The following is a 27,287-nucleotide window of genomic DNA, read 5'->3' on the forward strand; positions in this document are numbered from 1 at the left end:
GGAGACTTGTGTACCTTCAGCCACCTGGACCCGTTGGACTACACCTAAAGAATACCTGGAGCCTAAGGGTTAAAATACAAGGAAAAGTTACACCAACTAACCCAGTATTTCCTCCTTTTTGAATAGCTGTCATTCAGTCCCACCCTCCTCTTGCTGCTGATGTCCTCTGGGTTCCCTGACTGCATCTTAAATTCCACTCAACAGCTGGAAAATGGCCCATTGAATCACTGACTCAATCAAAGTCTTTATTTTACTTCCAAACGCATGGAAATCTCAGTGTGCCAACCCTTGCCTGATCTGGTGCTCCTTTCTCCTTACTCCCCATTCTCCTCATGCTCACTCAAAATATACCTCCATGTATGGGATACAATTTTGTTGCTGAGGGCTAGACATCCTAATGCACAAACCACTTATGCAGAATACTCCAATTAGGAAATGTGCTGCAGAGGACCAAAGAGTGGAAGGAAAGATTCTTGTTCTAAATCAAACCGCGGCAAATTGGGTTGAACCTCACGGACCATCCGAGTAAAATGGCAAATCAATCAACGTAAAATAGAGGTGCTATTAGAAAGTTAGCATCTACCACTGATACAACTACAAAATTGAACTTACATGATTTATATTGGTTTTTCCCTACCATTTGCCAATAGAATAAAATGTTCATGTGCATTTGCTGCAGTGGGTGAAGGTGCACACAATTCTGAATCAAGACCATACAGACATATACACAACTCTAACAAAGTCAACATAGATTAATGAATGGAAATCAATGTTTATTTTTATTGAGTGACAACATTGTTTGACGAGTTTAATTTATCTTATATTCTGAACTTTAAATAGATGGGAGGGGAGGTAGGGAGGGAGAGAGGGGAGGAGGGAAGGGGGAGAAAACGACACTGTATATATTTAAGAAGGAAAATGTATGTATCTTGATCAGTATGGTTTATAGTGTGAAAAATAAAAAAATAATAAAAAAAAAGTTTGAAAAATACAGGTATGTGCGTGTTTTTTTGAGGTTGAAACCTGCACAATGGACAAGAACAATCCATTTAAAGTAGGTCTTTGAGAAGGTTTTTGATAGAGTATCATGTGGAAGATTATTGATCAAAATTAGAGGGTGAGGTACTGGGATAATATATTGGCATGGACTAAGGGTTGGTTCAATAACTAAAAATAATCAAATCAATCTTGGTTTGGAAGGGATGCCACAGGCATGGTGCTGAGACTCTGTTCACAATCCATTATCAACCTTTTGGTTGAGAGATCAAGTATCCAAGCTAAGCACAATTGGGATTGGGAGGAAGATGTAGAGATACGTACTTCGGGGAGATTTCTAAGTGGTGACCTACATGAGCAAGACAATTTCAAGTGGAATATGATGAGGAAAATGAGAAATCATTGATTTACGTCGAAACGTACAAAGAGAGAATATTTCAAAAAATGTCGAGGCTCAGAGGTACCTGGGTTGTATTTGAATCACAGAAAGTTAACTTGCAAGTATAGTATGCTATGGGAAGGAAGATGGCCTTTATTATAAGAGGATTTGAGTCCAAAAATAGTTGTTTCTAACGCCAATGAAACATTGAATAAAGGCCGTATCTCTGACCTAAGAGAGGATATAAAGGCAAAGAACGAATGCAGCACAAGTCCTATGATTTGTCAAACAAGGGGAGATTAAGAAGTCTAGGCATATACTTGGCAGAATTTAGAAATGTGAGAGATGTGTATTTGTCTGTGTGGGCTTGATTCAGAATTGTGTGCACCATCACCCACTGCAGCAAATGAACATGAACATTTTATTCTATTGGCAAATGGTAGGGAAAACCCAACATAAATCATGTAAGTTTAATTTTGTAGACTCTCAATTTTCTTTTGGGATTTTCTCTATTCTGGGTGTCTGGTTACTCTCTTGATTTATTTTTTCTCTCCCTGCTTTTTTTAAATTATGGGGATAAACCTTCCAGTCTTCCAATTTGTGGTGACAACCACTGTATCGCCCTTCTTCAAAATCCAAAATCCCAGCTCCTGTGGATTTATCACTTTTTGGAACTATTACTTACTCTGACAATTCCTTTCCTAATGCAAGTCTTTGAGCTCTGCATTCCCTATAATTTCAACTTAAAAAAAAGGTCATTTAATTTTGCATAATGCCTGAATGGTTCTAATTATTTGTGGAAACCAAAATCATTCTTCAGGGGATCCCAAAGGCAGGACCTGACAATCATGCTCACAAAGGTCCTGTGTCACAAAGGATCGCTCTGGTCATCTGGGGACTAATTTTTCAGTACAAACTGCATCTGTGGGCACATGGTTAAAAGGGTGTACCCCAAAGTCAAGCAACCAACAAACTCAGGCAACCTGTTGATCAGTGGAGAATTCACCAGACTGCACTATCTCATCACATCTTAATACTCTTGTGGGGTCTTTCTGTTTGTAAATTCCGAAAACATTGGGATTAGTGGAACCGTGGCTGTGTGGATGAAAAATTGGCTCGCAGGAAGAAAGCAGAGAGTAGTAGTGGAAAAAAAATATTCTGCCTAGAGGTTGGTAACTAGTGGAGTGTGGCAAGGATCTCTTATGGACCCCTGGTCTTTGTGATTTTTTTTATAAATGATCTAGATGAAGAGGTGGAAGAATGGGTCAGTAAGTTTGTGGATGACATGAAAGTTGGAAGAGTTGTGGATGGACCTGAAGGTTGTAGAAGGTTACAAGATGATATAGTTGTGCAGAGTTGGGCAGAAAAGTGGCAAATGGAGTTTAATCTAGATAAGTGTGAGGTGATACATTTGGATGAGTACAGTGTTAATGGTAGGTTACTTAAGTGTGGAGGAGCAGAGGGACCTTGGGGATCCAAATCCATGTATCCCTCAAGGTCACTGCACAGGTTGATAGGATAGTTAAGAAGGGCTATGGGAAACTGGGCTTCATAAATAGAGGGATTGAGTTCAGGAGCGGAGAGGACAGGTTGCAACTCTACAAATCTCTGGTAAGACCACACTTGAGTATTGTGTTCAGTTCTAGTCACCTCATTATAGGAAGGATGCGGAAGCTATGGAGAGAGTGCAGAGGAGATTTACCAGGATGTTGCCTGGATTGGAGGGCATGTCTTAAGGTTAGCAGAGCTGGGATTTTTCTCTTTGGAGCATAGAAAGATGAGACTTGATAGAGGTCCACAAGATTATGAAAGGCAGCACCTGTTTCCCAGATCAGGAACAGCAAGCACTAGAGAACCTTTGTATAAAGGGAGGGAAGTTTAGGGGAGTCGTCAGGGGTAATTATTTTTTACACAGAGAGTTATGGATGCCTGGAATGCTTTGCTGGGGATGGTGGTGGAGGCTGAAACATTAGGGCCATTTAAGAGACTCTTTGGCACATGGATGAAAGAAAAATAGAGGGTTACAGGGTAGGGAGGGTTTAGTACTTTTTAAAAAAGGAATATATGGGTTAGCAGAACATCAAGGGCAAAAGGGCCTGTACTGTGCTGCAGTGTTCTATGTTCTATTGAATACATAGAACTGCTGATGTTGTAGTCTGGAGCAAAAAAAAAAACTGCTGGATGATTGCAAGTGGCAGATCCTAATAGAGGGTCTCTAACCAAAACATCACCTATCCCTTTGCCTCCACAGTGCTGCTCCTATGCCTGGCTCCACAGATACTACTTCCAGATTGTGACTTCTTAAACACATGAATGGTAACAATATTTCTTTCCCTTTGCTTATCATATTAATAAGATCTAGACATTGGCCAGTTGTGAACAAAAATAAAATTTGAAATGTTCTAATTCCTTTTTATTCACTTTTCTAGCCTTGAGGGTTAATATCTTCTCATGTGGATGAGTTATCGATTTCAAACAACTCACAGTCATGATAACTATGGACAATTATTGGTGGAACGTTATACAGCAGTAGAAGTAGCACATTTCTCAGTTAGGTACCTTGAATGCTGATTTCATAATTGGAAACACATATAAAGCTTTATGTTATTTGGACACACACGTTGTGCATTCTCCTATGACGGAAGACATGACAATTTTAAAGTAATGCTTTGGCAGGCATCATCGGTATTGCACTGAACAATTGCTTTCTTCCTGAGTCACCTTGTGAGTTTAAATACATTGCAGTTTGTTCTACACCAACTTGAATCTGATTTCAATTTATTTCATTCGTTCCTCATCTTTTGGATGGATTGCTCCCCAGCATACATCCATCTAGAAGCAATGTCATCCATTTGCTCTTTACAAAACTCAATGTGAATCCAAGCGCAGCTTTGTATTAGTACATAATACATCTGGAAGAAGCAGATAGCTACATTTTGGTCATTTGACATGACAACTATTTCATTATTCAGCTTAGCATTTGTCAAGAATAAAGCCCATCATCATAAATTATGGGAAATAATAGGAGAGAGAATGGGAGAAGAGATAATGTTGGGTCAGTTATATTCCAATAATTCTCAGGAGAGGGATACATTTGAGGATTTCCCTTTGAAACAAATACCATGAGATTTTCCATGTCACTCATTTCAAATAAAAAGCCCACTGATCTGCAAAAGGACAAGTGCAATGGGTAAAAGGTTGCGCTGACCTGCAGATGTGAACTCTGTTTATAGCAGATGTCAATAGTTTGAAGGATGTGGACCCAACCCATTGAAAAATGGTGCAGTGAAGGCATTTAGGTGTAAACACTGATGACTTGCCATTGGAAAGTCAGACCACATTCAAAAAGTGGTTGGAATGGGTAATGTGGGAGATCAATAAAAAGAGCCAAGCCCTGAGGATCTGAGGATCCTGCACCACACATAGTCAGGACAGAAACACATCTTTAAATGCCAGATCCTTGTGACTGAACTAAGTGTTAAACATTGCTAATTTACCAGTGCCATGGCTCACTTACCAACAATCTTTATCAACTAGGATTACATGCTCAACAGTAACACTCAGTATTGTTACAAGTTTCATATCCATAATTCACAGCTTGCAATTCAGACACAGATTCAATATCATAACTATATTATTCAAGTGAAACCTCCTGTGGTTGCAATGTCTGCCTCACATTCAATTTTCCTTCAATCCAAGCCCTTTTGTGATTTCCAGCTACAAATAATGCAAATACTCTATCTATTCTGACTCACTTACCCAACTACACCTTAACATTTGTAACGAATCTTCCTTCGCGCATGCACTCAAGAAATGTAAAATGGACAAGCTGTAACCAAAGATTCAAAAGAGTTCAAAGGAGAAAAGAGATAGTACATGGTACCTAGTAAAACACCTCAAGTGGCCTGCAGCTTGGTAGGGGGTAAAGATGTGCAGAAGAATCAGGTGACGAATGAATATAGAAATGTTTTGGATACCTTTTTGATGCAAGTTGGAGTGCAAAATGAATAAATGGTAAAAGCGAGGAGAATTGATTACAATGTTTTTATTCAAGCGTTAATACAAGAACTTTGGATATTTTTCTGGCCTGTGGCTCCAAAATTAAAATGTAAGAAATAGACCAAATGAGGGTCATATACCACAGAACTTTAGCTTCAAGGACATACACATTTCAGCAGAAAACTGTGACCTGCTGAGCGGCAGAGGACCATCTCCAATGCCCATCAGTGTGGGAATATACAGGGCTGTTAAGAAGAAGTCAAGGAATTCACCAAGGTACATACCTGCCAGCCAATTGGTGCAATGTGGTGGGGTAAAATTATACTTGCTAGGATCATGTATCTACTTCCTTTAACATACCTGTTTAACTATCATATGAATTGAGCAAATTGATTCAAAAGCTTTATCTCACTAAACTGAATTACAGTACAAACTTTAAAATCTATTACAAGCCTTTTTTACACTTTCAATTAACCAGATGTATTCAATCCTGTCAGTACTGTATATGATGGAAAATTACAAGGCAATGGAAAGACCCATAATGGAAAGGAAGAGGAAAAGCCAAGTAAGAACTTGTGTTTACGTTCACCTCAAGCTGTTGATGACCAGAACTTGCCTTCTTATTACGTTTAAATAAATCCAAACGTTAACATGCAACTATTTTTTGGTTCCATTTTGGCTCACCTTGAAATAGCATTGTCTGGCTAAAATCACTTCGTAGATCATTCTGACATACAGCTTGAACACGAAACAGGTAGAGTTTATCCAGGGAAACATGATTGATTATTGCTTCCTGTGTTAGAAATACAAACAAGCAAATTACTTATTATGTTAAGTCAATAAATTGCAGGTGTAATTATAACTACACAATACAGGCATATTATGATTATGTAGTAAATAGTATGCAATGACATCTGGTTTTATAAAATGCACTGAATTTGAATGGTGTTAGGCAAAGTGCCAACACAAGTTCAAGTTTTTTGAAGGGTGCCCCATCCTGCAAGATTTTTTTTTGTTTTTTACATATTATGGTGTCTATACTTCACATATTGGAGCATGACAGCCATTTGGCATGTTAGCTAATGACGAATTCCCTGGACAGCAATTAGCAAGATAGTCTGTATGAAACATCCAAAACTATATCAGCATTGTTAATGTACCATGCCAACTCTGAACTCAAAGTCTGGTGATATTTGCCAATAATTTTGCAGCGGGTTGCCAAATTCAGTCTTACTCTTTGATATGTAATTGAAAACTGCACAACTCCCCTTGTTAATAAGCACGACTGCACCATTCTTTAAATGCCCTTCAATGATCACCCTCAATAATGTTCCTTTCAATTACGCTCTAAAGTTACGGGAAATGAAAGCAGAAGACAGGAGAATTTACAAAATTAATAGAAGATGAGTCCTAAAATAACTTCAATATTTTTAAAAAAAATTGTCTTTAAAATTTATTCTCAGAGCTGACCATCTAACATTTGGACGCTTCATGCAGACTATCTCAGGATGATTGAGCATCCTTCAATTCCTTTTGTGCATTCCAGTAATGAAAGGAAGAGACATAGAGAAAGGAGCTAACAATGAGAAAATAGAGAGGGGAAAATAACCATATTGCCAATCATTGTCCTCAAGGACAAAATGAATCAATCTTGCTGATCTAGGTTTAAATTGCATGCTTAATTGACTGTTGGAACAAGGAGATAGGTCAACCACTTGAAATATATTATGGACCAGACTTTATTGGCCAATGAATAGAAACAATGGCAGTTAGGCTGCAGTTCCAGACAACTGCATTTGCACTGTCAGAAGCCCCAACCTTAATGGAGGATGATGCCTACAGAGATGCCAGCATTTGTGTTGTAGGACATCATATGATTCAACACTTAACTGACTGCAATGGGGAATGTAAAGCTGTAGTTGTAAGGCAAAGAGCAAGGCAAGTTCCTTTATTTAAAATCTTATTTTGACTTACTTTAAACATTTAATTATGCATTCATTGATGCTTTAGAAATTTTATCTCTCTTAGAATTTTAACTTATTGTTTTATTTTTATATATCACATACATCAGAATGGCATGGACATTGAAAAACAAATAAAACTCATCAACAGCTGTCAGCTGTAAGAGAGCCACCAGGGAGATATTGATGCCACTTAGGCCATGTCCAGTGAGCCCACAACATTTCAAGCCAGCGAGGTAGACCTCTTACCAGTCAAGGTAAGAAGCGACATAAGGAAAGCATGGGAGGTGATTCTTTGTAATGGACTGAAGCCAAAAGGATCTGTCACAATGAGTTTTCTGTTTTAGTAACCATTGCTTTGAATGTTGGGTATCCTTTAGGGCAGTCAATCTTATTAAAGCAAGAGCTCAGTCTGAAATCGTAAAATATTTTTTCTGTACTTCTCTCCTACATGAAACCTTCTAAATGATTGCTTCACAGGGAAGGGAGCCCATAAACATTGAACAAAGTCCTAAGGGGGCCATAGCTAAAAGAAGGTTGAGAATGGCTGCTTTAGGGTATCCAAATAACAAAAAAACACCAAATACTTAAAAACGTAAGTGTTATGTGTTCTGTCAAAATGTAGAATTTTGTATCTTTAAATCAAAATCCAAATTAAGTTGACAATATTGGTGATTTCAAGGGGTCCCTTGAAATCGAAGCTAGTCATTCGAATGGGGCATGTGGCCTTTTGTTGGGCCTGATGAACTACCTGACGTCCTCAGTGGAGTACGGGAGGTTCTGGGCTTTTATGAAATGGAACAACCTCGTGACTCTGGGGTGGCAGAGGTCATCGTGGAGGGACTGGAGGCGGTTGAGATGCGTGCTGGCACATGTCCCCTAAGATAAGGCATCTGGGGGATTGTTGAGTTTGCCTGGCCAGTACAGGATATTGTAGTTATAGGTGGAGAGTTCGATTCTCCACTTCAATATTTTATCATTCTTGATTTTACCCTGCAGTTTTGTGTTAAACATGAAGGCAATGGCCCGTGTCTTGGGGCTGTGGAAAGTGCGGGAAAAACTTGCTACTGGCCTGCCTGCCTGGTTGAGAATGGCGGCCAGTGCGAAGTCGGAGGCATCGCTCTCCTCCTGGAATGGGATGGATTCATCCACGGTATGCATCGTGGCTTTAGCGATATCTCCTTTGATTTGGTTGAATGCAGCCTGGGCTTCTGCCGCTAAGGGGAAGCTTGTGGACCTTACTAAGGGGTAGGCCTGCCTTATCAGCATAATTGGGCATAGTAAGAAAAAAACCCCAGACACCATTTCAGCGCCTTGAGGTTGTGTGGTATTGGGAGCTCCATAAGGGGACGTGTGCGGTGGGATCGGGGACAATGACACCATGTGCCACGATGCATCCAAGGAGGGCCAGGCGAGTGGTACTAAATACACGTTATAAGTCAGATTAAGGGACTTGGGTGTGCTGAGAAATTTCGTCGGTTTGTGTCATGGTCCTGCTGGTCATGGCCGCAGATGGTGACATTGTCAAGGGAACTTGGGGAACATCGCTGTCAGTTTATGCCTTTCTACCATCTGATCCATTTCCCTTTGGAACACTGAGACCCCGTTGGTGACTCCAAAGGGCACACTGAGGAAGTGATAAAGCCTGCCATCTGCTTCAAAGGCAATGTATTTGCAGCCCCCTGAGCGAAGGGGGAGTTGGTGGTACGCCGACTTCCGGTCAGTCATGGAGTACACTTTATACTGGACTATTTTATTGACCATATCAGGTATCCAGGGGAGGGGGGTAAGCATCTAGCTGAGTGAAGCAGTTGACCATCTGGCTGTAATCGATCACCAAACAGGGTTTACTCCCACCCCTGACCACCACGACTTGGGCTCACCACGGGCTCGAACTGGGAGCTATGATCCCCTCTGGCAGGAGTCACTGCACCTCAGACCTTATAAATGCTCAGTCCTCGGTGCCATAGTGCCTGCTTTTCGTCATGATGGGCCTGCAGGTTAGGTTCTCGAATAATGACAGAGGGGACATGTGGGACAGGTGGGGAGCCCGCAGGCAGGGGCCGGCTGCCGGGGGAGGGAGTTGTGAGTCAGGGTTCTGTACCACAACAGTGGTTGTGGACCTCTGAATACCATCGTCACACTCCTAAACTGGTTCTGGAAGTCAAGGCCCAGGAGGATCAGCACACAGAGCTGTGGCATCACAAGCAAATTAAAGTTATCATAATATTCATCACCCCCACCATTAACAATGCTACACAATACCCCCGGATCTCTGCGGATTGGTCCTTCACGGCCATAGAGATTGTGCCGCTCGTGGGTCTGACAATGAGAGAGATTTTATGGGTAGTGTCCGGGTGGATAAAGCTCTCTGTCCTCCCACTTACAAACAGGCAGTTTGTTCTTTTCCCATTTACCTTGACCTCCATCATTGGAGTGGGCGATTGGATGAGGGCTGCCCTGGTTCAGAATCATGAGGCCAAGATCGGGTCATCATTGTCACTGTCGAAGGGGAGGCCCGACCGGTAAGATGGAGGCCTTCATGTTGACCATGCCATTGCATCGGTGGAAGGAGGAAGTGAGGCAATCCGGACGGCGGGAGGCCGAGGTGACATCGTAAAGGAAGGCGGAGGAGACGTGAGGTAAGATGGTAGCTCCTGAGTTGTGCACGTAGTCGAGTTGTTTTGGGCCAGACGAGACATCAGCGCCGCGCTGCTCGCTACAGAGGGTTTGGGCTTACAGACATGTTGGTAAAGTCCCTTCTTCCCGCATCCCGAAAAGATTGCCTCCTTAGCCAGGCAGAGTCATGGGGGGGGGGGGGGGGTGCTGGTTGCAGATGTGGCACCTTGGGTGTCTGATTGCAGCAGTGGCAGTGCCGGGGTCGTGGCTCGCTATTGCGGAGGCCATCTGTGCCAGGTCCCAACATGGCGGTGCCCGCGGTCTGCATGTGGAGGCCCCGTTCTTACCAGCAATCTCATTGCATTGGGCCGAGACAAGGGTCCTGGCAAGCTGGAAGGCTCTCTTCAGGGGCAGCTTGCCTCCTCAAGCAGCCACTGATGAATGTAGTCAGACCTCACTCCAGTCACACAGGCATCTCGGACCAGCTCCTCCACACACTGGGCTACGGGCACGGGGGCTGTAGCAGTGCCCCAGCACTCTCTCCCCAGGTCGTACAGCGCTTGGAGGAACTCATCCATGGACTCACCAGGTTGCTGTCTCCTCGAGGCCAGTCGATACTGTGAGTACACTTTGTTCACCCAGGGTCGGTAGAAGTTGCAGAGTTCAGCCATGGCCTCCAGGTAGGTCATGCAGTTTTGGATCGCCAGGTACGCTTGGTGGCCAACTCTAGCTTGCAGGATCTTGAGTCTCTTCTCATCTGAGTTCATCAGGCCCACTGCGACTTTGAGGAAGTTTGTGAAGCAGGCGATCCACTGCTCGTACCGTTCAGCAGCTCTGAGCATCTGTGGATCAATTTCGAGTTTTTCAGGTCTCAGCAGCTTGTTCATCCCGTGTGGAAAATTAATGTGTATTAAATTGATCTGCAATATCAATTACTCTAAAGGCTGAGTGAGGAACGATAGGCTTTAATACACATTAGATTGTAACTGATCCAACTCCATGTGCTCGAATGAATGGAAAGGGGCAGGGAGATCGACTTTTATGGCCAGGTCACAGGGGGAGGGGTTATAGGGGGTCGAGTCATCAGTGGATGGGCCAGCAACTTATACACAGAGCAGCAACAGTATATACATATATACATATCACCACAGTGTGTCCACAATAGGAATCTAGTTAAGCAAGCTCTGAGGAATGATGCTCTCCACTCTCTCCACTAAAGAGTTGTTAATGTGGTCATTCCTTCTCGGTCCTCCTCAGGAACATGATCACCTACTTTGTCTTGTTCACATTGAGACTTAGCTTGTTACAGGGATCATGACCTACAATTAGTCTTTACCGGAATGTAATCAGCTGGTTAACTTGTGGTTCATACTCAATTACATAACTGAAGTGAACTGCTAACACTAACCACACAGTTCCCTGGCTGAATGTTTCAGCAGATCTTCGATATCTTGCTGGCTGTCACAAGCAGGTCCTCCTCCTCACATCAAAGACACAAGAAACTGCAGATGCTAGAATCTTGAGCAAGCAATGAGAGTTGGCCTCATGTACTCCTCGCGCCTATCAGCGATGCTCAGGAGTATCTATATCATTAAAGCTGAAATTTCCAAGAGCTCCCATCCTTAAACCCATCATGCAGGTCATATGGGTGGCACAAATGGTGTAGCCATTAGTGCAATGCCATTACAAAGCCAAGGTTTGAATCCCACGCTGTCTGTAAGGAGTTTGTATGGTCTGTGTGGGTTTTCCCCAGGGGGCTCCAGTTTCCTCCCAACCTTAATTAATTGGGCGAAAATTGGACGGCACGGGCTTGTGGGCTGAAACGACCTGTTACCGAGCTGTATGTCTACATTTAATCATTTTTAAAAAATTTAAAGTTTGCCGATATTTTGAATATTATCACTGTGAAGAATCTCTAAGTCTCTGTGTCCTAAACAACAGATGTGATATTTATTCAGGAAAGCAGCTGGTTAAAAATGCACCTTGGAAGCTCCTTCAGCTATATTTTTTTGGTTTAACATGCTATTGAAATAATATCAATCTTATCAATCTTCTCTCTATTATGGTACAATAAGAAATCTCAGAACCAAGTACAAGAGACAACACATTTCAATTCACTGCACCCTTCCCATGCCAACATGTCTGTCCATGGCCTCATGCACTACCAGACTGAAGCTGTCTGCAAATTTGGGAACAACACCTCATCTTCCATGTGGGCATCCCCCATCACCGTTTATCCCTATTCCATAAGCAACCCCCATCACCGTTTATCCCTATTCCTCCTTACCTCTTGGCCCGTCTCTCTCCCACTATCCCTCTGTCTCCTTTCCTCCAGCTCTGGCATTCACAGAGCCATCCCCTTCCCCAATCAATTTTCACCTTTCCTCTCCTATCCATGACCAATTATCACATTTTATCTATAGGTCTGTGTTCCTCACCCTGCTCTTTCATTCCTTCTACCTGGCTTTTTAATTCAGGCACCTGCCTACTTTTCACTCATACCTTGAAGAGTTCCAACCTGAGTCTCAACGTGGATAAGACAAAGCAGATGATCGTGAACTTCAGGAGAACAAAGAATGACTGCCCTCCACTACACATCGATAACTCTGTAGTGGAGAGAGCAAAGAGCACCAAGTTCCTTGGAGTTCACTTAACTAGTGATCTATCATGGACACTCAACATCTCCTCACTTTTCAGTTCAGGAAGGTGAACAGCAACTGCACTTACTGAGAAGACCAAAATGGGCAAGGCTACCAGCCACCATCATGTCAACCTTCTACAGGAGCTCTATCGAGAGCATCCTGGCCAGCTGCATCACAGTGAACTACAGTTGCTACAGAGAAATGGATGGGAGGTCAATCCACAGGACTATGAGTGGCAGAGAGGATCTCTGGAGTCTCTTCCCCCCCCTCCCATCGATGTGATCTACCAGGATTATTGCTTGAAGAAGGTGCGCAAAATCATTGAGGATCTTTTCCACTCTGCACACAACATCTTTCAGCTGCTCCCATCAGGAAAGAGATACAGGAGGATCAGAGCCAGCACCACCAGGCTGAGGATGCTGAACGATCAAAGGAACTGCTCACTTTAACTACGCGACACTCTCAGATTTACAAAACAATATTTATTCATATATATGAATACTTGTATTGTGTGTTTTGCATCAAGGACTGCAGAATGCTGTTTCGTCAAGTTGTACTTAGTCAATCAGATGATAATAAACTTGACTTGAGCCCTGAAATGTCAGTAATATATCTTTACCTATTACAGACACTGTGAGACCTGCTGAGTTCCTCCATCATTTCTTTGTTTTTTCTGCAAGAGGTAATCACTAAGTCACCTTCTCCATGATGAAGTCCATGACTTCAACAGCAGTCTGCAAATTTGTATTGCCCTCAAATGACTATTTCCATCACATACTAAATAGGCTTGACTAAAAAAAGACTACATCAATTGCTTTGGCTTTCTTTGATAAACTGCTTGCTTGTTTAATAAGTATACAATCTGATTTAGTCCATAAGATTACAAAGGTCTTAAAAGTTTTCCCCTTAGTGTGAGAAGTACTCGTGTATATTTATGCAGTTTTCTCTCATGGATTCATAACAGAATATAATTGTCAGCTGCTCTATTCAAATCAATTCATCAAAATTTCCTCAATAAAACAATTACAGGTTTGCAAAATGGCCCTGGTTGAGTCACCATCTTCCCATGTGATGTATATATACTGCCACTTCTCGATTTAATTTAGATAAGCATCTGTTGAAGAATGCGCAATTACAACAACGGGGAACACAGCAATACATCATTATATGGACTGGTTTGATGGATTCCTGCGAGATTTCATAATACAGCATGCATTATCTATTAGTGTAAGCTAGAAACAATGTTTTTGAATAAATTGAAACCAGAATTGAACATGAGAAGGAGAACTTCAAGGATAATGAACAGATGAAATCTGATTCTATTATGCAGAATGGCAATCCAAGGACAGAATGTAACATTTTGTATTCCTGGATTTTCTGTATATACCACTATAATTAGTTTTGCATGTATCTGGTGTATTTCGTGACCTCATGAGTTTGGAAAAGCATTACAGCCAATGCAATATATTTGAAGTGCAGCCTAAAGCAAACTGTTGGAGAAACTCAATGAATTGGTCAGTTGCCATCTGCGAAAAGGAGTCGACGTTTTAGGTCAGGATTTCCCATCAGAATAAGGGGAAATCACCAGTATAACGAGGTGAGTGGGAGGTGTGGGGAGGGAGCTGGTAGGTTATAGGTGGATCTAGAGGTGAGGAAGGAATGATAGATAGATGGAACCAGGAAGAAGGAAGGTTGGAGATAGCAACAGAGCCTGACATGTAAAGACAAAGAGATGCAATGTGTTAATAACCAATTATTGTTTTAGTGACGGTTGGTGAGAAATGAATAATATGTGGGGAAGCAGGGGGAGATCGTTACACCTCTTCAAAGCACTGTCACTAGATCTTGAAAAATCCAGGGAAGAAGGCTGAGGCATTGGTTCAGCATTTCAATGAAAAATACCAATTTCTGTCATGCAGCACATCTTCATTACAAGACTGGAATATCAGAAAAGATCTTTGGCTCCAGATTCCCATTATGTGACTTGAACCCAAATCCTTCTAACTCAGAGGTGCACATAATCAAACTGAGCAACAAATGGCAATTTTTCATTCAACCAAAGAATTTCTTAAAAAAAGCAATGATATATGAACAAAGCTGACAATTTTCCACACACAAATAAGTTGAGGCTATTGAATGAAGATTTTAGATTATAAGACAATGTTGTTGGAATTAATTTAAATACACAAAATCTTGCAAATTTGAAAAAGAAACATAAAATGCTGTAAATACTCAGCAGGTCAGGCAGCATCTGTGGAAAGAGCAACAGAGTTAACCTTTTTGGTTGTTAGACCAAGTGTTGATCTGGAGATCCGTGCGGGGCTGCAGAAGCACTGGAGGAGAACCGATGGACACTCGATGACTCTTTTCCTTCTCTCTCTCTCTGACTGTAAGTCTGTAGGAAGCGCTAAGGCAATTCTTGTTGGTGGTGAACCTGTCTGCCTTGCAGCAGGCAAAGGGAAGTTTCACGTAATGGGACACTGTTTTATTACTATGACAATAAATTGAATCTTGGATCTTTCCTCACACTGTCTGAGCACATTTTCTGCTTTTATTATTAGAATTGATAGCCAGAACTTTGCTTTCTGCTTTTAGAATACTTCAATTTTGCTTAATCACATTAAAAATTTACACAACGATTTGGATCTGTCCAATTACTTGATATTCCATCCCTTACACTGATAAAATAAACTGCAGGCTTCAAAGAATGGCTGATGACTATAATATTTGCCTACCTAATTTTATTTTGGTATTCTCTAAAACCTGAAAGAGCATAATAAATAGAAAATGTTATGATTGTTCAAGCTTGCAGTAATTCTGGCTTCAATGCTTATATTTGACATGCCTACAACCTAAACCAACTGGAGGTGGGGGGGGGGGGGAAAGTGGGGGTAGCCTGAGTAAATGGTTGCTCCCACTCCATGTGGTGGGGCCCTCTTAATTAACCAAAGTTGTAAGAAAGTGGACACCTGGAGTAAGATTCAAGCTCCTCTTCTCATCACTCACTATTGGAAAAGTTCCACCTCAGTTATTGATATTGCTACATTTCCCATCTCATTTCACAGCCTTCCTTCAAGCTTAAAAGCCATATAAATTGCCAAGAGATAAATCACCTGCTTTTCCATGTTCAAAAATCACTTACTTTGAAGTCATGCAGGAAGAAGCGGGGCTTCAAGGTTTACTGCCCACTTGCTCGTTTATCTTCATGCCCATATTTTTAGCAATTAACATACTTATACAATGTCCATGAATCCTTTGAACTGTCATAATATGCAAGTTATTTCTTTAGATCTCATCAAATTGCTCCCATGTAGACACAACATTTCCAAACAGAGCCTTAAATGCTGGCCAGGCACTGCTTTATTCAAATAAAATCCTTCATGCAACCTTAATGTAAGAATGCTTCTGCCAGTTTCTCGAGGTATATGCTTGGATAAAATGACAAGCTAATATTTTTAACCACTGGTTTTTCACACTTGGCAAAATAATAATCAAACACCGCAGAAAATATTTTGTTTTGAAGAACAAAATGTCACTATTGTAGGATGGACGCTACTGGATATAAAGTAATTTTTCCATTCAAACAGAAGTACTGGGTATTCATTTGGTATAATGGTCAATGGTTTTAAAATTAAAATTTTTAAAAATTAATACGCAAGTTAATTTACATGATCAATTAATTTAAATTAAAAAAAAATTTTAGACATTCATTTCGGCCAACGAACCCATGCTGCCCAATTTCACCCAACTAACCTACAACCCCCGGTACGTTTTGAATGGTGGGAGGAAACCGGAGCACCCAGAGGAAACCCACACAGACACAGGGAGAACATACAAACTCTTTATAGACAGTGTGGGATTTGAACCCTGGTCCTGACTGTTGGCGTTGTAAAGGCGCTGTGCTAACTATTAAACCTACCATGCTTATTGTCATGAACATGTCATCTGCATCCCTGTGCAAACCTTGATATAAACCACCTTAAACAATAAATAAACATAGTGCAAGAAAAAGTCAATGTAAGGCAGCATCTTTGGTTCATTGATCATTCAGGAATCTGATGGCAGCATGAAGAAGCTATCCTTGTGGAACTGAGTGCTCATCTTCAGGCTCCCTGTCCCTTTTTCCCAATTGTAGCAGAGTGAAGAGGGCATGGCCTGACTGGTGGTGGGGATCCTTGAGGATAGAGGCTGCTTTCTTAAGACACCAGCTCTTGTAGATGTCCTCAATGGACTGAAGACTAGTGTCTGTGATGTCTCTGGGCATATTAGCAACCCTCTGGAGTTTTTCTTGTCCTGAGAGTTGGCACCTCTGTAACAGACAGTGGTGTAACCAGCCAGAATGCTCTCCACAGTACATCTGTAGAAGTTTTCAAAAGTCTTCAGTGACATGCCAAATCTCCTCAAACTTCTCACAAAGTATAGCCACTGGTGAGCTTTCTTTGTGATTGCATCAACATGAAGACTCCAGGAGAGATCCTCAGAGATGCTGACATCCAGGAATTTGAAGTTCTTGACCCTCTCCACTGCTGATCCCTCGTTGAGGACTAGGCCACGTTCTCCTGATTTCTTCCTGAAATCCACAACTATCCCTTTGGTTTTTCTAGCTTTGAGATCAAGGTTGTTGATGTGACACCACATGATCTATCTCCCTCCTGTACATTTCCTCAATGCTGTCTGTGATTCTGCTGACAACTGTGGTGACATCGGCAAGATTGTAGATAGCGTTAGAATTGTGCCTGGCCACACAGTTATGGGTGTAGAGTGAGTAGAGCAATGGACTAAGCATGCATCCTTAGGGTGTGCCTATGTTGATCAACAGTGTGGAGGAGACGTATCCAATTTGCACTGACTGTGCTCTTCTGATTAGGAAGTCAAGGATCCAGGTGCAGAGGTCCAGGGTTTGAGCTTGTTGACCAGCACTGAGGGAATAGTGGTTTCGAAGGCTGAGCTGTAGTCATGAAGAGCAGCCATATGCAGGAGTTGTTGTTTTCTAGGTGAATCAGAGTTGAATGGAGAGCCAGTGATATTGCAACTGTTGTGGAGAGATTGTATCAGTAGGCAAATTGCAGTTGGTCCAGTCCTTTGCTTAGGTATGTGTTAAATCTGGCCCATGACCAACCTCTCAAAACATTTCCTCACAGTAGATGTCAGTGCTACTGGGTGATAGTCATTGAGGCAGCTCACTCTGCTCTTCTCAGGCACTGGGTTGATTGATGCCCTTTTGAAGCAGGTGGGAATCTCTGACTGCAGCAGAGAGAAATTGCAAATGTCTGTGAATACTCCATGATACTATAAAATTAATCTATTACATTAAAAATAATGACAAGACTGTGGAACATTGTTGCAAAAAGAGCTTTCTAAGTCCTTCTCTACATCAGAGAGACTGGGGCAGTCTGGGCGATTGCTTCACTGAGCACCTTCACTCTGTCCTCAACATTGACCTCCCAGTAGCCATTTCAGTTCTGCATCACACTCCCATACTAACATGTCTGTCCATGGCCTCATGTACTCTCCCACCAAGACCACTCGTAAATTGGAGGAACAACACCTGATTTTCCGTCTGGGCACTCTCCAGCTGGATGGCATTAACGTCAACTTCTCCAGTTTCTGCCAACCTACCATCCTTTCTCCCTCCCTTCCCTTCCCCCTGTCTTCTTTCCCTCAGCTCTCCACCCCCTTCCATTTACCTAGCCATCCCTCCTCCCCCTGCCTGCTGCTGTGCCCTACTTCCCTTCTCCACCTTTTACCTCCTACAATTGGGACCATGCTCCTACCCCACCTCTCCCCCAACCTTTTTGTTCGGATGCCTGCTGACATTTTTTTCATACCTCGATGAAAGGCTCATGCCCAAAACATCTGTTATGTATCTTTACCTTTGCTATATAAAGGACACTGTTTGACCTGCTGAGTTTCTCCAAGTTTGCGTTTTCACTTCAACCAGTGTCTGCAGACTTTCATGTTTTACTTCTAGCTTTCTAAGGCTCTTTCTTTACCAGTAAAACAAAACTTTAAAATTTCTTCAGAGCATTTTAGGTGAGACCAATCCACTGATAAGAAATTCAATTTCCCTCTATTCTTGCTGGTGCAGATCTTGCTCTTTGCTGCAATTGGTGTGTACGTGGCCTCTCCTGTTCTTGTTTCAGAGGACCAGTCTGCTGGCCCAGAATATCCTGGATACTTGCATATTACTAGTATATTTGTCCGCTTGGTGATTGGGCCTCAACTGCTTGACAGAAGGCAAAGTCCCTTCCTTAATTTTATGAAAGCTGGGAGGGTTAACTAATTATTTGATTTTCTCACACAATGTTGAACATTGTTATCTTTTAAAATAGTTGAACATTGTTATGTTAGTTAAAATCAAAAATGCTTGGGAACAGGATTTAAATTTGACTATATCGGATGTGGATTGGGACACAATTCTTAAGTCAGTTAATACCTCTTTGTTATGTGCTCGACATTGTCTATTACAATTCAAAGTGGTATGTAGAGCACATTTGCCAAAGGCTAAATTGTCTCTTTTATTCCGATATGAGTCCCTGGTGTGACAGGTGTAGGAGCAGAGAAGCGTCATTATGGTCATATGTTCTGGACTTGTCCTAGTCTAAAAAAATACTGGAGAAGAGTTTTCCATACTTTATCATAAAATTTCAATATAGATTTAACACCAAAACCTTTGGTGGCCTCTTCGGTACAACAGAAGGGAATGATTCTTCTCTATCTTTGGTTCAGAGTCACGTCATTTCTTTTCCCTCTCTTTTGGTGAGTCATGTGATTTTAATTAAATGGAAGGATGCTGCCCCGCCCACTCGTGATCAGTAGTTGCGTGACATCATGTCCTATTTGAATATGGAAAAGATTCATTATTCAATTAATAATCCAGATTTAAGATTTCAGAAGTTATGGGGGTCATTTATGACTCACTTTCTTACTTTATAATTTCATTCCAATGTAATTAAATTTCTGACTTGTATCCTTTCCACGTTCCTTCTATTTATTTATTTAAATCTTTGTTTTTCTTTTAATTCTAGTCATATATAGCAACTGGCAACACGGTTAGGTAAGGGGTTTGAGTTTTTCTCCTATACTATTTTCTTCTTTCCTTTTTTAAATATTATTATTTTTCTTCCAAAGAAGGGTATATATTATTTATAATATGAATGAGGGATATGATTTACAATTTATGTATGTTAGTGATATATAGAATGTCTTATGTAGCTGTCCATACTATCTTATTGAATTGTACTCTTTTTGTTTGTATAAGTTCCTTATTAAGATCAATAAAAATATTTTAAAAAGAAAAAGGTTAGCTAAAAATATTCGTAACATAAATAATTAAAAACTAAATTACAAATAACTAAACAATAAACAATTGATTCAAAATGATTGAAGAACAAAGGAACTCTTTTATGCTTTTCTTTCTTATCTGCACCAGTCATGGAACACTAAGGAATCTCTTAATTCTGTCAGTCATTTGAAAGGCTAAACTCTGATGTTTCTTTCTATTCAGGATGCTGATTCCTTATTGTGATCTTGTACCTCCAGTCCAAACACTCATTGGTATGTACCCTTTGTCCCTTGAAAAGAACATCTGCTCGTGATGTACACCGTTGTGCCAGAAACATGACTTGAACTCTTGCTCCCCCAAATTGCAACTTATTGATGGAAGTGAGTCTGTGTGAGTCCCTGCACTCTGCTAGGGTTCTCATCGCAATGAACTACCCATGGTTTGGTGGGGAGAGGCTGCCAGTGAAAGCTCGTGCTGTGCATTCTTCACTGAGATGTGGCACTCTGGACTGCAACCTGGCTTGCACTGAGAGACCACTGCTAAGGACTGACAGTGACTGCTCTACATGTTGACAGACCACCCAGATGATATAGATTCTCTTGCCAGCTCCTGTTGCAAAGGATGGATTGCTCTTGTCACCTCTATTTCAGCTGTTGAGTCCAGTGATTTTTCTCCAAGACCAACACTGACTGCTGTTCACTGAGCTTGTTACCTGAGATAAATCTGAGCCAGCGAGGTGTGTAGCCAGAGAAAGAGAGGAAGAGCTTGCAATATCCATAACTTCTAACATGGTGGTGATGAGACTGTATGAACTAAGCCCATGGAGTAGCTGCTGCCATTCCCCCAGCAATGTCTGCCCTCCTCACCTTAATAGCCACCATGCAGTCCCGAGCCCCACATCTCACCTCTCTCCAGTCACAATGCTCCCCACAACCCGCCCAACACCAGTCTTCATAGGCAGTGACCCACACTCAATCACGGAGCAACAGATTGCTGCATTTACACCCAGATGGCAGCATGACTGTAATAGAGCAAGATAGGATTCACATCAGCTTCATAGGTCTCAGGTTCCCAGTGCTGCAGTAGGGAGGGTAGGAAATTGTGCCAAGTTCCTGTTTTCACAATGGTGTCAGTAACATCTCTCTGTATAGAATTGTATAATGCCAATATTTGGCACTGATTTCATTAGCTCTTTCTTTCCTGGGATTGTACCCAGTGTGCTGAGTGAGGTGCCAGGCCATTTAAACTTTAAAAACCCTTCTGAGTTAATATGTCTTACACTTCCAATTTTCAGGCCTAAAATATCAGTTCATACCTACTTTGCATACACAAAAGTCACACAATATTCATTGGTGGTCAATGAAGAGTTAGGTTGGAAAATGCTGTTTTTGCAAAAATAATGACAGACTTGTATCAGCTGCATATAACAACTTTTGTCTACTCAGATTTATCTACACATCTGTCTCTGAGCTAAAAATTGAATTTGATTTACATTAAAGCAGTAGTGAATACCAACAGCCTTATCAGTACTTTTTTTTCATTCGTCCATTGTCGACAACACCATTAGTCACTTTAAAATTGGATGGGGTGTGTCCGAAGATGACTGGTCAAGCCAATTTGGGCACGGAATATCCTGGCACATGTTGGGCAGACAAGTGTAGGCACTGCAGTTGTGCTGATGGCTGGACTAGGGCAACTCGTGCTTATGTTATGCTTCAGCAGTGTGCCTTGCCTCATCAGCTTGACAGCCCGTGTGGATAAGGCCATGCCAAGTAGGGCGGTTTTGTGCCAGTGTTTCCCAGGTGGTTATGACTATGTCAAGTGACTTCAGGGAGGCCTTTAGTGTGTCTTTGTAATGTTTCTTCTGCTCTCCATGCGAGTGTCCAGTAACAAAGAGTTCCCAAAAAAGAAGCTGCTTGGGTATGCGCTCGTCCGGCATACGGATGACATGACCTGCCCACAGGATTTGTGCTCTCATCAGCAGTGTGTGGACTGATGGTAGACTTGCTCTAGAGAGAACTTCAGAGTCTAGTCCAGGTTGGTCATTGTGGGGGCATAGGCACTGATCAGGATGGCTTGACTTCTGTCCTGTAGCAGAAATTGTACAGTCACGAGCCAGTCGTTCACACCCTTGGGAAAACTGGCAAGTTTCCGAACAAGTTGACTCCCGACAGCAAATCCAACTCCAGCATCACGACGCTCATCACAGCCTCAACCACCCCCCAAAAAAATGTACCCATCTCCAGTTTCAGTCTTGACTTTAGTTTCTAAGATGAGTCTTAATCAGGGCTGCAATATCAATGTTGTATCTTGCGAGCTCCCTGGCAATTAAGGTATTCTTCTCTCTGGTCTATCTGCTGTAGGGTTGTCCAAAAGTACGTTCCAAGTGCCAATGGTGAGCGGTGTCACCTTGCGTTTTCTTGTGTTTGTTTGATCGCCAAGATGGGATCCCCACCAGCCGTGGTAAACTGGCCAGGGTGTAGTGAAACAGGCAACATTTAGTGGACCTTTTCTAGCTATGGAGGTGAGCAATACGTTCCTGAAGAGGGCTGCTCAGTCACCCAGGTAGATGCCGAGTTTCTCTGCTGCTTTGGTCAGCGAGAAACGGCCATTAGGACCTGAGCCACCTGTGTCTACAGCTCCCAGTGTATCCACACCTGCTGCTTCATCACTTGTCCATCATCACAGGACTTCAAAAGTTGAAAAAGAGGGTGATGGTGGTATCGAGACTAGAACTTCATTTGGATTAAAGTGAGGGAGAGTTGTGCAGTGTCAGCCTCACTCTATCTTCCCAATTCCCGTCTAGATCCAGTGGCAGGACAAATGTCAAGAGGGCTAGAGATGGGACTAGGTGTGGTGGATGACCAGGATACCTGTGTCTTGTCATGCTCTTCACATTACACAACAGTCTGCCTTCTTGATCATGGACACCATTCAGCAGAAAATCTCCGCAATACAGGGCCATATAACCACCATCATCAACGGAGAAACTGGAAGTGGCCAATAAATGTAGACATTATATCACCCAAGGATAAATATTTGAAAAAAAAACACTGTCATATCAAGGATCTTAGCTTCCCCACTTAGCAGTGGACCAGTCCTATGGTTTTACTCGGCCTGTTTTTTGCTTTCCTGAGTTGTCAAATGTTTTAGTCATCTTATCTGAGTTTCATGTCTGATACTCAAAAATAATATTAAAAGTTAAATTAAATTTATGGATGATGGAATGGATACTTCAGGTTGTTGTCACATAAGTACTTTATGGTTGGAAAAATGTACACTTTTAGCAACATTACACAGATGGATTTGGCATAAGGATTACCACAGTGTTATATCATCCAATATGGTGGTCACATTTAAACATGACATTAATGGAACATTTCATATTTTGATTTCATCTGTGAAGAGACTCATGGGGAGCTATGTAGCACACACTTTCTTGAAACCACACTGGAAAGACTCAGCAAAATGCTCTGCTTTGTAGGCAGGCAAGAATCATTGCATTTCATTTACTGTGAACAAACTGATCCAGACTTTTGCGTACAGTGGGAACTTACCAGGTTGTGATCATTCTTCTTGGTAAACGTTTGCTCTTTTTCCCCTTCATCTTTTGTCCAGCTATAGGAGATGAGATAATTTATAATAGGAGGGTGATAGATGGTTTCTGGTCTGTTCCATGTTACGAGTAAAGCAGACCTGTTCACGGGCTGCACAGTCATATTCACTGGTGGGCTACTGCACACTGAAAAGCAAAGCACATAACGGATTTGGATTATCACCATTTGTCTTGCAGCCAAAACTTTCCCCTTTTTAAGAAAAGATACATAGAAATGAGATTTCAGAATTGCAGTTTTGGAACAGACTGCCTTAACCTTGAATTGATGAACCTGTCAAGTTGTTTAACTAAATTTTTTTCATCACTTGCCATTTATAACAGCAATCAATATAATTTATTGCTTTGTAGGGGAAAGGAAACAATGTTAAAACACCCACATTATCATAACGTGTGTGGTGCATGCTCTGTGTAAGAATATAAAATTTTTGAAGCTCACAATTTTGAATTTCAAAGTGAGAATTGGGTGTAATGTTTTTGGGATTTACTGGTGTTGCAGAAGTGGCAGCAGGCTCCAAGGGTCAAACACAGATTTTCACAATGAATTATTAAGTCACTTTGAGAGATGGAAGTTAATTGGAATTAATATTGTTCATTGTAACAGCCAAGAGACAAATTTTGCTTTGTGTTAAACACTAAAATTAAATACTCAAGAGATGCAACAACTGGCAATTAGCACCTTTCTTACAATGAGCTGCATTCTTTATCCCTCAGGCATTTTGAAAAGAAAATTTAAGGAAAAGAGAATACACCATCTAAAGAAATCCTAAATATGAATAGATTTAAAAATGTACTCAAAATGTGTATGAAACCTTTTAAATGCACATTTAGCAACATCACCCATATTAGGACATCTTTGAACATTGATTTTCAAATTTATTAAAAGAAATGATCAAACAATATAGAGCGATAAATGACTGGCTAGATATGTTCCTTGTCAGTTTATGTGATTCTCTCCAAACCTATCTGCATGTGAGAAATTGTAAAGATCCAAACCATTTCCTTTTGCTTAAAAGGTAAATATTCACACAGATTTGGAAAGTCATTAAACCACCATTCAGGGCAATACCACTTTCTGATTTCTTCAAAATAATGTAATAGTGTCCAAGCAGTTAAATGAGATTACCATTCCACTTGACTATCTACTGAACATTTGTGATTTGCTTAGCCCTTTTTCTGTATCTCATTTCCAAAGATATTTATAGTTGGGATGGAATGAGGAGAGAATGGAAAGGAAGGGCTGAATTTTCCAATTGATATGTGGATTGGTGCAATGACATGCTGAGCTAAAGAACCATTCAGTGTATTTTTGATGCAGTAAAAATACCTAACAATACCCAAGGTTGTTCAAAGACAACAAGTACACCCAATTCTTTGGACTTGCAAACAAAAAAGCCAAATGATAACTTCCTACATACAGTAAAACTTTGATTAGAAATAGGTGACTAGATCGGCAGATTTTCTGCATGATTGGATATTCTTTGTAATATCTCAACACACTTTTAATCCATTTTTCTTTAGATGTTAGAGAGCAGCATATCACATTCTTCAGAAAAACTCAAGAGTTGAAAGAGAGTGCAGGAACAAGGAAGTAGATCCCAGGTGATCATAAAGGGAACAAACTGAGTGTTTTTAACACAGAAGGCCAGAAATAAGGTCTTGATGTGTTTAAAGATAGCAAGGGAAACAAGGCCACTGGGATTTCTGAACAATGGGAAAGAGGGTTATCAGCATTTTACTGCAGAACAGAAAATGAGTTAACACTTGAACAAGAAAGCAAATGATAGAAATGCTGGAAATTGGAAATAAAACAGGTGTTGGAAGCAGCTGTGGAAATCAGAGCAAAACACTTAAATAGTGACCTCTCTGTAGGACTTGTGGCAAAATGTAGGAGCCGAGGAAAAGCAAGGGTGTTTGATAAAAGCCATTGTAATGTTAACTTTTATTGTGAATGATTTAATATAAAAGGATGGAGATTCTCTTATCCAGAACTTTACTCTGGGATCCTTTGGTATATCCCATTTAGATTTAATTAGCTCTCTACCAGAAAAATATTCGAACTATAAAAAAGATTCATGATAAAGATAAAAGTGGCAGATAAATCATGGTATTTAAAAAGAACAAGATCATTTGACAGAACAAATGTGAAAATCCTAAAATTGCACTTAATTAAAAAAAATTAAATCAAAAACATTTTTGATTTAAAAAAAAAGCTTATTGGATGTATCATGTGAGTAAAATTTTCAAGGCAGACAGCCATAGATTTTTTTTAAGTTCAAGTTTTAGAGGAATACAGGACAAAGATGGGTAATAATATTGAAGTACAAATAATGCTCATGAAAGAATGTAAATAAATGGGTGTAGAAGTGGAAAGGGGAAGAAAGGTGTTACAAGTTCAAACCAGCAACCACAAAGAAGGCAAATCACACAGGGGTAAAGATGAACAATTACTTTATTAACAAAAATTCACCTTCAAACTTTAATTCAAAATCCTCCCCTTTTATAACAATGCTCACTGGTTACTATGCAAATTCTTATAACAATGTAAAACTAATAAATTCCCCAGCCTAAATATAACATATGTAATTAAAGTCTAAGTTATATTTCCAACCAGCCCACAGAAAAACTTAGACACAAAACAAACACAAAACACACAAGACTCACTTCAGTTTGTTTGGTAAACTGAAGCCAAAAGATCTTTGAGAGAGAGAGAGAGAGAGAGAGAGAGAGAGAGAGAGAGATTTGAAGTTGTCTTCTTGTGTTGCTGCAGAGAGAGGAACAATGGTTTGGTCCGGATCCTTCTGGCTGCCTTCAGAATGTTCATCCCTTTTAAAATGCGCAACATTCTAAACAGCCTCCCAGACAATGACTCTTCTTGGGCCTCCTTTCACTTCACAGCCACACCCAGTGGTGGTTTGTCTTCCAAATCCAGAAATTTCTAGATCATCTTCTGCACATGCCCGGTCCATCCCCCACTCTCTCAGCAGTCCACCTTCACCTTGGCTCTCTAAGGCAAACTGTCACTTTCCAACACAAAACCACACAACACATAGGCCAATACACAACACAGAACTCTGTAACAAATGTAATGAGGAAAATGGTCCTGGAGACATGGGGAAGATGGGTGGAGAGGAGAGGGAATAGATGGGTGTGAAAGGCACAGCCTTTAATATAGGGGGGGTGATGATGTGAGGGATTCAGTCACCAGTGGAGGGAGAAGGGGAGATCTGCAAAAGGATGGAGAGGAGGAATGTATGGGGGTGGTAAGTAGTTTTAATGGCAGGTGTTGTATGGGGTTGGGGTTTGTTGTTGTAGCTTGTGTTATTTTTGTTTTTCTTTACTTTTTCTTCTTTTGTTGAAGTTTTTCTCTTATCTGTCCTTTTTGGGTTCGTGGTCCTTGTTTTATTTTATCTTCCCAGGGTTTGTCATGGGCCTGGTGGGCTGGAGCAGACAGCTAAAGGAAAAAGAATGGATAAACAATGGACATGGGGTGGTGGTGGTATGGAGGAAACACAAGCCTGAGAATCTCTGAGGCAATGGCTAAAAGTATAAAGTATGTTAGTTTTAACATTAATGGCTTGAACAGGAGAGTGAAGAGATAAAGAGTCTTGGCACACATTAAAAAAATGGGAGTGGATCTGGCCTTTCTCCAAGAAACACACTGAATGGAGCGGGAACACCAAAAACTAAAAAGGGTGTGGGTGGACCAGGTAATAGCCTCCTCGTTCAACTCAAATGCAAGGGAGGTGGCAATTCTGATAGGGAAGAATGTTCCAGTGAGAGTATAGAATAT

The 27,287-nt window shown here is 41.1% G+C and overlaps 1 protein-coding gene across 2 annotated transcripts in view; it reads right to left on the bottom strand.

The window, feature by feature from the left end:
- The window catches only part of LOC138764115 (receptor-type tyrosine-protein phosphatase gamma-like), a 735,396-nt gene that overhangs the window by 114,424 nt on the left and 593,685 nt on the right, over nucleotides 1-27,287 (bottom strand). For both annotated transcript variants that reach the window (XM_069939515.1, XM_069939516.1), the window contains 2 exons: nucleotides 23,439-23,623; nucleotides 6,059-6,167 (listed from right to left, as the gene is read on the bottom strand). In XM_069939515.1, the coding sequence (XP_069795616.1) occupies nucleotides 6,059-6,167; nucleotides 23,439-23,623 (294 nt within the window). The remainder of the gene's footprint in view (nucleotides 1-6,058; nucleotides 6,168-23,438; nucleotides 23,624-27,287) is intronic.

The sequence above is a fragment of the Narcine bancroftii genome, chromosome 5 (genome assembly GCF_036971445.1).
Source record: "Narcine bancroftii isolate sNarBan1 chromosome 5, sNarBan1.hap1, whole genome shotgun sequence".
Lineage (NCBI taxonomy): Eukaryota > Metazoa > Chordata > Chondrichthyes > Torpediniformes > Narcinidae > Narcine > Narcine bancroftii.